General features: G+C 63.4%; 1 protein-coding gene across 1 annotated transcript in view; it reads right to left on the bottom strand.

Annotated features, from left to right (window-relative positions):
* APC2 (APC regulator of WNT signaling pathway 2) overlaps positions 1-2,290 on the bottom strand; it is a gene marked incomplete at both ends in the record, with an annotated part of 19,836 nt that extends 17,546 nt beyond the window's left edge. The window contains 5 exons of the mRNA XM_079918723.1: positions 17-125; positions 994-1,174; positions 1,303-1,393; positions 1,540-1,698; positions 2,282-2,290. Coding sequence (XP_079774849.1) covers positions 17-125; positions 994-1,174; positions 1,303-1,393; positions 1,540-1,698; positions 2,282-2,290 — 549 coding nt within the window. The remainder of the gene's footprint in view (positions 1-16; positions 126-993; positions 1,175-1,302; positions 1,394-1,539; positions 1,699-2,281) is intronic.
* Between the last annotated feature and the right edge of the window lie 8,332 nt (positions 2,291-10,622).

Consider the following 10,622-nt stretch of genomic DNA (forward strand, 5'->3'; position numbering starts at 1 on the left):
AGCTCCGCGCGCTCACCGTCTCCACGTGCGGGAGTTCGTCCAGGCGCTTGGATAGGCCCTGCAGCTGCGAGTAATACCAGAGCTTCTCCTTCTCCTCCTTCTCGATCTCATTCAATAGGAAACACCTGGCGGAGGGCCGGTCGGTGGACGCGGGCTCACAGAGCGGGAGACGTTGCCACGTGTTTGTTTACCCTGACTTTTGTAATCACTTCTGGGGTGCTTACTGGGTGCCAAGTTTAATAGGTAGTGTGGCAAAGTCTCGCCCGTGGTGCCCCTGGCACTGGGGTGGGGATGGAGTGCAGAAATTATTTGAAAGTAGAAAAGGTAACTCCTTTGTAAATTTTGGTCCTCGGAGAAAGGCTCTGAGGAGGCTGTTCTAACAGCTCTCGAACACCGGCTAATCTCCCTTTAGCCTACACAGGGCAAACTTCAGGCTCAGATTGCTCCAGGTGCAGTAGAGTCTCCCTCTTCACACCCTGTGAGGAGACACTGCTATTTCCATTTTACAGAGCAGAAGTCTGAGGCTGGCAGGGGCTAGGGTTCTTGCTTGAGGTCAGACAGCAAAGCATGGACTTAACTCCAGGCTGCTCCAGAACTTCCCCGTCTGACCGCACACAACGCAGCTGAGCTGAGCTAGGTACCCAGACCCTGCCTCCTCCTTCTGGCCTCAAGCCCAGGTTTCTTGGGCCGCAGCCCTTTCTCCACAAAGGCTGCCTTGAGTCTCTCTGGCTCCAGGCCTGACTGTGAGCCCTGGCACTGGACACAGCCCTGTCCCTGGCGACGCCTGTGTGTCCAGGACCCCTGGGGGCGTCTCCCAGGAGCCTTCCCCTCTGCCAGGAACACCCCCCCCCTTGTCCTCCAGCTGAGGTCAGTTGGGCCAGGAAAGGGGGCTGAGGCACCACATGGGGATGGGGCAGGGAGTGGGCAAGGGGGCTCATGATGTGGGTGGAGCCTTGTGACCACTGCCTGTGGTAAGGTTCCCCGCCATCTCACCGTTCCCGGTCCAGTTCCTCTAGCAGCTGGATGGTGGCCCGGCTCAGCTCCCCAAAGCTGTCCTTGGAGGGCCCAGAGCTGTGCACCGGGCTTCCCTCGGGGGTCCGGGCAGTGGGCTCAGGGACCAGAGCCGGGGGCTGGAACTTGAGGTTGTACAGGCTGGTGATGTCCATCTGCAGGGCTGGATGGGCGCAGAGGGAGAGGCTGACGTCAGCACGCCCCCTGCGCCCCCTCCTCCCAGCTCCCTCAGGAAGCAGACCAGCGTTGGCCCCAACGTGCGGGGGGGGGGTCCCCAGGCCAGCCCCTCACCTTTCAGCTGCTCCAGCACCTCGGTCTGCCCCGAGGACACCAGCACGCGGGCCTCCTGCTCCAGCTTGCCCTGCAAGTGCTTCAGGACCTCCTGAACATGGAGGCCGGAAAGAGAGCGGTCAGTGGTCCAGCCCCCTGTGAGATGCCCCTGTCCTGCCTGCCCATCCCTGGGCCCAGCGCCCTGGTGTTTGTCCCTGTGACCCGGGTCTACGTCCTCCGCCCAGCCTCCCCTCGCACCTTCATGCCCGACGTTTCTGTCTCCAGCTTGGACAAGTGGCTTGAGTTATCCCGAAGCTCCTGCCTCAGGTGACTGTTCTCGGCCTTCAAGGCCTCCACCTGCCGCACCAGCTGCTCGTAGGGCGCCACGGAGCTCGTCATCTTCAGCTCCTGCAGCGCCTGGGCCCACGGGAGAGAGGGATGATCTGAGGGTCTGGGTAGGGGGCGGCCCTCGACCTAAGTTCCAGCCCTGGGTTGGGTCTCAGGCAGGGGTGGCTGGCGTGGACTGCTGCAGGCGGGATGGTGCTGGCCCAGGGAATCTGGGGGACAGACGGCCTGGCAGTTGGAGTGACGGACATAGGCAGGGACAACGGGAGACAGAGGGACAGAACTGTCGGAGAGGTGTTCAGACAGACAGCTGAACTGACCAACAGACAAGACACAGACAGACACTGGCCATCACTGTGGGGCTTTTAGACACACAGACGGACAGCCAGACAGTTGAAACTGGCAGGGGGACTCACCAGCCCAATGCCACCAGGCTCAGAGACACACAGCCAGAGAGAGAGAGACAAACAGACAGATGGACGGACAGCCAAGACCCTCTCCTGAATGAGCACAGCCGCCCAGAGGCTGGGTGGACAGACTACCAGCTGGCCCAGATGCTGGCCAATAAGAACGCCGTGAAGGTTCTAAGAAAGCGATGGACGGGCTGATGGTGGCCCCAGCAGCTGGACAGCCAGCCAGCCAGACACAAACCCACCGTAGTCATCCTGGGGGTCTGCAGCCCGGACACCCCCTCCAGCAGCGGCTGGATCCGGAGTAGCTACCTGCTCGGCCCTGATGCCCCTCCGGTCAGCGCTCTGTCCCTAGAGCCCCCGGAGGCCCCTGCCCCCGTCCCTGGAGCCGCCACTGCCACTTGCTCTTTGTGTGTCTGGCTGCCCTTCTTGCTACAGCCCAGCCTCCTCCCTCTGTCCAGCTAGCCGGTGTCTCCTCCCTGGCTTGGCCATCTTGACCGAGCCGTCCCACCACCGGCCCCCCTTTCCTCTTTGTTCCCTTCCCATCAGCCCTCACCCCCTCCCTCCGCCTTTGTCTGAGATGCACCAATGGCAGCCCATCCCCTCCGCCACCTCCTCTCTGGGAGCCCCCTCCCCCTGCCTGCCTGAGCCCCCTCCCCAAATCAGTCAGCCGCCCCTGCCCACAGGGGGGCACCTGCCCCTTCCCTCTCCCTCCACCACCGGGGCACACCCATTCCTTCACTCGCTCACTCATTCTCCCTCTCCTTCCCCCCAGGAGCCCCCCCACCCACTGTGGGCACAGCTGGGCCTGGAGTAGGGGTAGGGGGGGCTCGGCCCCAAGGAGGAGTCAGTCCATTCTAACCACTCAGAGGACCTTCTGCGTGCCTGGCCTTGTCATCTGACACCTTGTCACAGTCCTGAGCCTTGAGCCTCAAGGATCAGCATTCGACTGTTCCCAGAGAGAGAAACTGGGCCTGGGGGGACGCAGCAGGCATGACTGGGACCCAGAGACCGTCCTGGAAGTGGTCACAAGTCCAGGCAGTGCTGGAAGCACACAAGCCCCTCCCCCGCTGCAGGCCTCGGTTTGCACATCTGAGGAATGGGGAGAACTCGGTCTACCACGCTTATCTTATGGGCCGACTAGAGGGCCAGGTGGGATGGTGGTCATGGAGCAGACAGGACAGTCCCATGGGTGACAGTGTGTCAGGTGGGGGAGGCTGGTGCCTGAGGACCACAGTCCCCTCTCTTATCCTGATACTGATCCTGCCCGAGGCTCAGTCGGGGGTCCCAGCTGGGGATCAGGACCCACTGGCGCTGTGGCAAGATCCCTGGGGTCCGGCTGGGGCCCTGTGTCCTGGCTGAGGCCACCATGCCATGCCCAGCCAGGGGGAAGCACTAGTCCCGTGCATGCCCCTCCCACTCGGCAAACCCAGACCGCTCCTGGGGCCCTCTCCCCAGGCTGCCCCCAAGGGGCTCTTCTGGAATGGCCCAGACCGAGCCTCAGACCTTTCACTCCCCCCACAGGAGTGACCCAGTGGTCACTCCTGCGTCCCCATCAGACTGAACTTGGTAGCAGGGCCACGCATCAGGCTCCCTCCCATTCCAACCTGGGTCCCCAACACCACACTCCCACCAGCCCCTCAAGCTCTACCCAGCTGGCCCCTCCCGGGGCAGCCTCGCCAGCCTCTTCCCGGCCTCCCACATCCCCTTTTCATGCACAGACAGAGGGCAAGTTGCGAGTTGGATTCCATTTCTCCCCTGCGCCAATGCCTCCACGGCTCCCCAGTGCCCTCAGCATAAGCTGTGAGCCCTCTGCTTACAGCCCGCATCACTGCCACCGGCAGCTCTCTTTCCCCCAGGCCATTTCACATGCAGTTCTCCTGCCCGGAGCACCTCTCCTAACTCCTGCCATCGTCACAGGCCACCTCCTCCCTCCTGTCTGCCCCTCACCCCCAGGCTGCCTCGGGGGACCGCATCCGAGATGTGTGCACCGATAGGAAAGCACCAATAGCTAGGGGTTTTGTCTGAATGACAGTGAGGGGCCGCACGTCCTCTAGTTAAGCTGCCACCCAGAGAGGTGCAGCACCATTCCCCAAGACACACAGTGGCTTGTCCGAAGACTCTGGGAGGTCTGGGTATTGACACCTGTGAGTGGGTGTTCGCATGGGATCAACTGCAGCGACGCAGACGCCCACCTCCCTGGGACACAGTTTCTCCTCTGGCTCCGCCCTGAAGAAACGGAGGCTCCAGCCTGTGTGCTTACAGGCGCGGCAGAGAGAAAAGGACAGAGACTCCGGCAAGGCGGAGGCCGCACCCGCGCTGCCCTCCACCCAGGGAAGGCGCCCGCTTACTTTATCTCACTGGGGTTGGGCTGGCTGCGGTGCCGAGGGCCTGGGGGTTCCTCCCTCCGCGCAGCTACGCCGGCCCCGCCCAAGTTCCCAGTCCTCCGGGGCTGGGGCGGCCGCGGGGCGCGGGCTCCAGGGCTCCGGGGTTTCGGCGGGGCGGACGAGGACTCCGCGTTAGACAAAGCCCAGTCCGGGCCTCGCCAGGCGGCGCCGCCACTCCGGGCGCTGGGCGAGACCACAGCGCGCGGGGGAGGATGCGGGATGCAGGCGCGGCGGCCAATGGCGGCACGGGAAGATGGGCTGGTGCCATGGCAACAGCCAATGGCGGCCCGGGGCTGGGACCGCCGGCGGCTGCGGGGCTTCGGGCCTCCGAGCGGGTTCGGCGGGGTGTGTGTGTGTGCGTGCGTGTGTGTATGGGTGAATCCCCCTTAGGGAAGGGAGCCTCCCAATGACCATGACCTTGTGTCCTCCACTCCATTCGGGGTGAAATGGCGTTTCAGAACCTGCAGTGGCTGGATCTGCAGAATTTGAGTGTAAGCCATCCAGTTTTGGGTGTTACATCAGAACCTTAGGGTGGAGGGAGGGAAGCTCCAGGGGCGGGGCAGGAAGCCCCTCCCCACGGATACGGCCTGGCCTGGATCCGATGGGTCAGGGCAGGCCAGGGTTGGGGATCTAGCTGGACCACCCCGTCGAGCGTCCTGGCTGACATGGGGAGTGAGCGTGGGGGATGGGCAGGCACGCTGGGACCCTACATCTCTCCCTGTCCCCCTGCCTGGCAGAGTGTCAGCGCCTCCGTGACTCCATGGCCCTTCCTACATTCTCTGAATCTCTGACTCTCTGTGTCTGTCCCCTGTGGGACCCATAATTCACCCTTGCACAAGGGAAGCCAGAGGAGGGAGGGGGCTGGGCTCCCAGGAGTACCCGTCCCCAGCTGTCTCAGATCGTCAGTGGGTCTCCGGAGGCCACTTGAGGGTTTAACACCCAGAGGCCGAATCTGCAGCTGCAGCTCAGGCCGCCTGCTGCCCAAAGGACGAAGGAGACATGACATGGCTTTGGGGCTTGCCTCTGTCTTCTCTTGGCTGGGGGGCCAGGGCAAGTCGTTCACCTGGAGACCCTCAGTTTCTCCCTCTGTAAAATGGGGAGGTGGCTGCAGCCTTTGTAAGGGCTGGTGCAGGGAAGGACAGGACAGGAGGGGCAGCCAAGGACACAAGGACCACGGCTACCATGGTGTCTCCTGTTGAGCCGGCTGCAGGAGGCCCCTTGTGTCCCACCCCAGGATAAAAACACTGGGGGCGCCGAAAGAACTTGGACCTTGCGTGTTCCAGAGCCTCCGGAGCCAAACACAGCCGCCCCCAGCCTGTGGGACCCGGGAGTGAGTGCAATGGGCAGAAGGGCTCTTTCCAGAGGCTGGGAAGGCTGCACTAGAAGGGGACACCGGTGCTGGGCCTCTTCAGCATGAATCAGAGCTGGGCATGGGATCAAGGAGGGGAAAAGCATTCCAGGCTGAGGGAACAGCACATACAATGCCTGGAGCCAGGAGAGATCAGAGCCCACTCAAGGCATATGGACTTCGGTGGTGGGGCTGGACCAGGGAACTGATGAGGCGTTTAGAGAAGGAGGAGTCCTGGGGCTGAGCTGACCACGGGAAAGCAGGGCAGACTGGGCAAAGCTGGAATGGGGGCGGGGAGAGGACAGAGCCCAGGGCCGACTTCAGCTCCACCTTGACTCCCCTGCATGACCTGGGGCATGGCCTCAGTTTCCCATTTTGTTCACTGGGAGGTGGTTAGAGAATCCCTGCCCCAACCCCCATGGGACGAAGTCTCAGCTCCCCCATCCAGTCTTAGATGCCACTGCTCTCCAGGCCCCTCTCAGCCAGAACGTTAGAGCTGGCAGGGGGCTTGGAGGGTCCAATGGCCAGTCTTGTCCTCATTCACAGGGGAAAACTGACGCTCAGGGCAGGGAGCACGTTGCTTGAGTTCATGCGCAAGCCCAGCCAGGCCCTCCCTGGGCGTTCCTCACCACTCTGGGTGGGGCTGGGGCCTGGAAGGTTGAGAGCACATGAGGGCTGAGACCCCAAGGCAAAATGCCCTTGTCCGCAAGCCTCTGGAACATCACGTCCCTGACACCACCCCAAATCCTTGACCCTGTAAATCTTTGAGCCACAGCCAGAATCGGGCATCACTGTAAATTCTAGAAAGACAAGAGCCTTCGGAACCCTCAGAGCCTCTCAGGACCCCAGGCCCAATCTCGGGGTGCCCAGGCCTAGTGGGGGGCCTCTTCCCAGTCTCCCTCCCTGGTATCGTCTGCTCCCTCTACCGCACAGGGCTCGATTCTCCCCATCGCCACCATAAAACAACGCCCCCCGAGCCTGGCACACAGCCAGGTTCATTCTTGGGCCTTCTGAGCCTGACCCCGGGCATCTCTGCCCCCTTGATTCGCCCCCCCCTTCCCCATTGAGCCTCCGCCGTGTCAGGGGCCGGGGGCGGAACCAGGAGCGTCCCCCGACTCGGAGCTGGATGGGGGTGGGGGACAAGGGAGCAGGAAGGCAGCAGGTGGTCATGAGATCACAGAGACGGGCTCAGGCTGAGTGACTGGGCAGGGCCCTGAGAGGTGAGGAGAGAATGCCACTGGAGGTGGGGGAGGGGTGGGGCCGGCTGGTCCAGGCCGCGTCCCCGAATCCCGACCCGGGATGGGTCGCCTGACCACGGTTCTGGGCCTCAGTTTCCCGGGCGTGAAGCGGACGGGCTTGAGGCCCCTTCAGCACCGCGGACAGCTCCCGCCGGCCTCTGGGCTGTGCCCTCTGCGGGCGCCTCCGCCCCGCGCTCAGGCTCCAGCCCAGCTCGAGGCGTGACCTTGGGCTCCCCGCAGCACCCTCCCAGCCTCAGTTTCTCTTAAAGAGGGGATGTTATAGGCCCAGAATTCAGATTTCGGAGGCCAGCAAAGCGCTCGGGCCCGGTGGGATGGATATTACTATGGACATCCGCGTGGGTGAACATCTAAGTCAGCCCTACGCTCTGCGGCCAGAAGGGGAAACTGAGGCCTGGAGAGCTGTAGGGCGTGGCACGGTCCCCCACCCGCCCGCGCACGGCGGAGCCTCGGCAGAGCGAGTCCTCGCCGCAGCGCCCCCGCCGCAGCCCTCCCGCCGTAGCCAGTCTTCTGGTCTGCGCAATGAGGAGGGGTCCGGGGGTCTGTCTCGGAGGCAGAAGGCTGGGCCCGGCGTGGCCGCGCCTGCGCAAACCCGGAGTGGGGGGGGGGGTTGTGGCTGCGGCGCGGGGGAGGGGCTGCCAGCCCTGCGAACAACCTGAGGCGGTTTCCCTGGCAACGGTCTCCACAGCGACTGCGCGAGACCCCAGACCCTTGGCGATTCCCTGCGCGTGCCCTTGCGCCTCCCGCTGCCGCGACCACCGTTCCCGCGGTCCTCACCCCATTCCGGGCTGCGGCTCTCCCGCCCCAGCCGCGCCCACGGCCAGACCCCACGCCCCGCGGCCGGGACCCCCGCGCCCTACCTGGTCCCCGAAGAAGGCCGAGTGCAGCAGGCTCAGCAGCCCCAGGAGCCCCATGGAGTCGCGGCCGCCTCAATCAGTCTGCGCCCCGCCCCTCGGCCGCCGGGGGTGGGGGTGGGAGGGACGGGCCGGGAAGCCTGCGCCTGCGCGGAGCAAGGGACTGAGAGGGGGTCACACGGCGGGGCAGGCGGGGACTCTAACGCGAAGGGGGCGAAAGAGGGGGGAACTGGGGGGCCCTCCCGGGCGGGGGAAGGGAGTCTCGAGGGACTGAGGACTTGGGAGGGGCGGCGTGAGGAGACACCGAGTGAGGGAGATGGGGGCGGGGACCAGCGTGAGCGGAGAAGGAGGGGGGAGGGGCGGGGGTCCAACGGGGTTGGGGAGCCCTAGAGAGGCGCGGGAGGGGCCCCTGGGGGCGGGGGAAGAGCAGGGAGGGGCTCTCACGGGAGCTGGAGAGGCGGTCCGATGTTGGGAAGTGGGCCCGGGGTAGGAGGGGTCCCCTTGGAGGGCAGAGATCTCTAAGGGACGTAGGGGGGCGCCGCCCTTCGGCCTCAGTCGGCTGCCCGCTTGGACAGTGTCCCTGCAGTGGCCGGGGCCGCGCGTTCCGTTCATTAGTCATTCAGCAAACGTTGACTGCGCGCCTGCTGCTTGCCGGGCTCTGAACTGGGCGCTGGGCACGCGGAGGACTGGTGGGCGACACCACACGTAAACCAACTTTCAGTCATTTACCAAACACTTACTAAACACCTACTGCGTGCTGGGCCCTACGCAGTGAACAAAATAGTCAAAACCCCTGCCCGTGGGAAGCTGACACTGGGGGGGAGAGGGACCGATAGTCAACAGGAGAACATGTTGGCTAGAAGTAGGCGCTGAGGAGGAAACAGCAGGGGAGGTGGGGGGCGTGGGGGGCTACTAGGAAGGGCACTTGAGTGGAGACCTGAGGGGTGATCCAAGAGAGAAGAGCATCCCGGCAGAATCAACCGCTAGCATAAAGGGAGGGGCAGGAGGTGAGGACGAGGAGGAGACTGGGCGGGTCAGGCCGTGCAGCGCCGGGGTGGGGGGACGAGGGAGCCAGCCCCCAGGGCGGCGGGCAGAGCAGGGACTCGCCCCGCTCGCTGCTCACACGCGCCCTCTGGCGGCTTCGGGGAGAACAGGCCGTGGGAGGTGCCGGGAGACGAGGCGGGGTCCGGGACGACTGAGGGCGTCCGGGAGGGGTGGGGTGGGGGAGATGGGGAGGATGGTGTGGGGTGGGGAGGGATGGGAGAGGGGGGTATGGAAAGGGACGGTGGGGGTGGCGGAGGGGGCGTTATCACGAGCTCTGCTAAGTCCTGGGGAGTAGAGAACAAGCGGCGAGAGAAAGGTGCGCTACTGTGGCCGGGATGGTGAGGGCCGGCCTCCGCAAGCAGGTGCCGGGAATCAGCGGGAAGGGGGTCCGGCGGAGAGCGGAGCCCGTGGGAAGGCTGGGAGGTGGGAACTGGTTGGGAGAGGCCGAGGAACAGCGCGGGGCGGGGCTTCCTGGGCCACGGCGGACCCTGGGCGTTCTTCTGGAGCCTGGGGAGATCCCAGGAGGATGACACGCATTAAATTGACGTCCAGGTGGGAGATGGTGGAGGGCTGGCCACGGTGGTAGCAGTGGGGCGGTGGGAAGCGGCAGACCCAAGTTAGGTTCTGAAGCTAGCTGACCGACGGGGGTGGGAGAGGGGTGTAGAGCCCCGAGCCCCAGCGAGGGAGTTGCCTCTGAGATGGTGGAGATGGCGCGCAGGCTTCAGGGGCCCAGGACAGATTCAGGAGGGACGGGACAAAGAAGCAGGAACGTAGCGCGGCCTGAAGGCGGAGCCCGGGCCGCCACCAGACAGAAGTGCTGGGCGGGGACGTCCGGGTCTACAAGGACTCCTGCCTCGCCCCCTGTACCGCCCCGATAGTACTCCAAGATTCAGGCGCCACCTGGCGGCTACAGTACGCGCCGCAGTCTGGATAAGACAAGGTGTTCGATATAATACTAATATGCAATCTCCTAATCTTACGTAACTATTATACAAACTGCAGAAAATTAAAGTGATGATCATTGCCACTCCTGCCCTAAGCCCACCCAGGTGACCTGTGGTGGCCAGGCTGAAAGCTTCCTGTGAACGCTCAAAAGGTGACCCTGGTTATGGGGGGCCTGATGAGGGGTTACACCAATGCTGCTGTCCCAGGGAGGGTCCTGCTCATTTTTACAAAACAAGAAACTCTGTGCTAAAGGTTCAGTCAGTAACTTCGACTCCGCAGGCCAGGAAAGCACCGGAATGAATATGAATGGGTATGTCTGTGTGCCAATAACACTTTATTTACAAACAGATGGCAATGTTTGCAGCACCCATCCCCACTTCCACCAGCACTGCTCCACTCCGCAAGATGGAGGGGCTCACACCCCTGGCACATGCATTTTGCTCCTGCAGGAGGGCCTAGCAGCTCCAAAGTTACGCACGTTTGTACAGCTTTTCGTGCTCAGTGTCAAAAACCACCTCCCTGCGAAGGGTCGGATTTGCCCAGGGCATTCCTCTCTACTCTTCCAATTCAATGTAAAAAACGTGTTTACTTCCGCAATTGCTTTATCTTTCCTTTTTAAAATATTTGATTTACTTATGGCTGTGTTGGTCTTTGTTGCTGCACGCGGGCTTTCTCTAGTTGCGGCACATGGGCTTCTTGTTGCGGTGGTTTCTCTTGTTGCAGAGCACAGGCTCTAGGACTCCCGGACTTCA

Source organism: Stenella coeruleoalba, assembly GCF_951394435.1.
Source record: "Stenella coeruleoalba genome assembly, chromosome: 3".
Taxonomy (NCBI): Eukaryota; Metazoa; Chordata; class Mammalia; order Artiodactyla; family Delphinidae; genus Stenella; species Stenella coeruleoalba.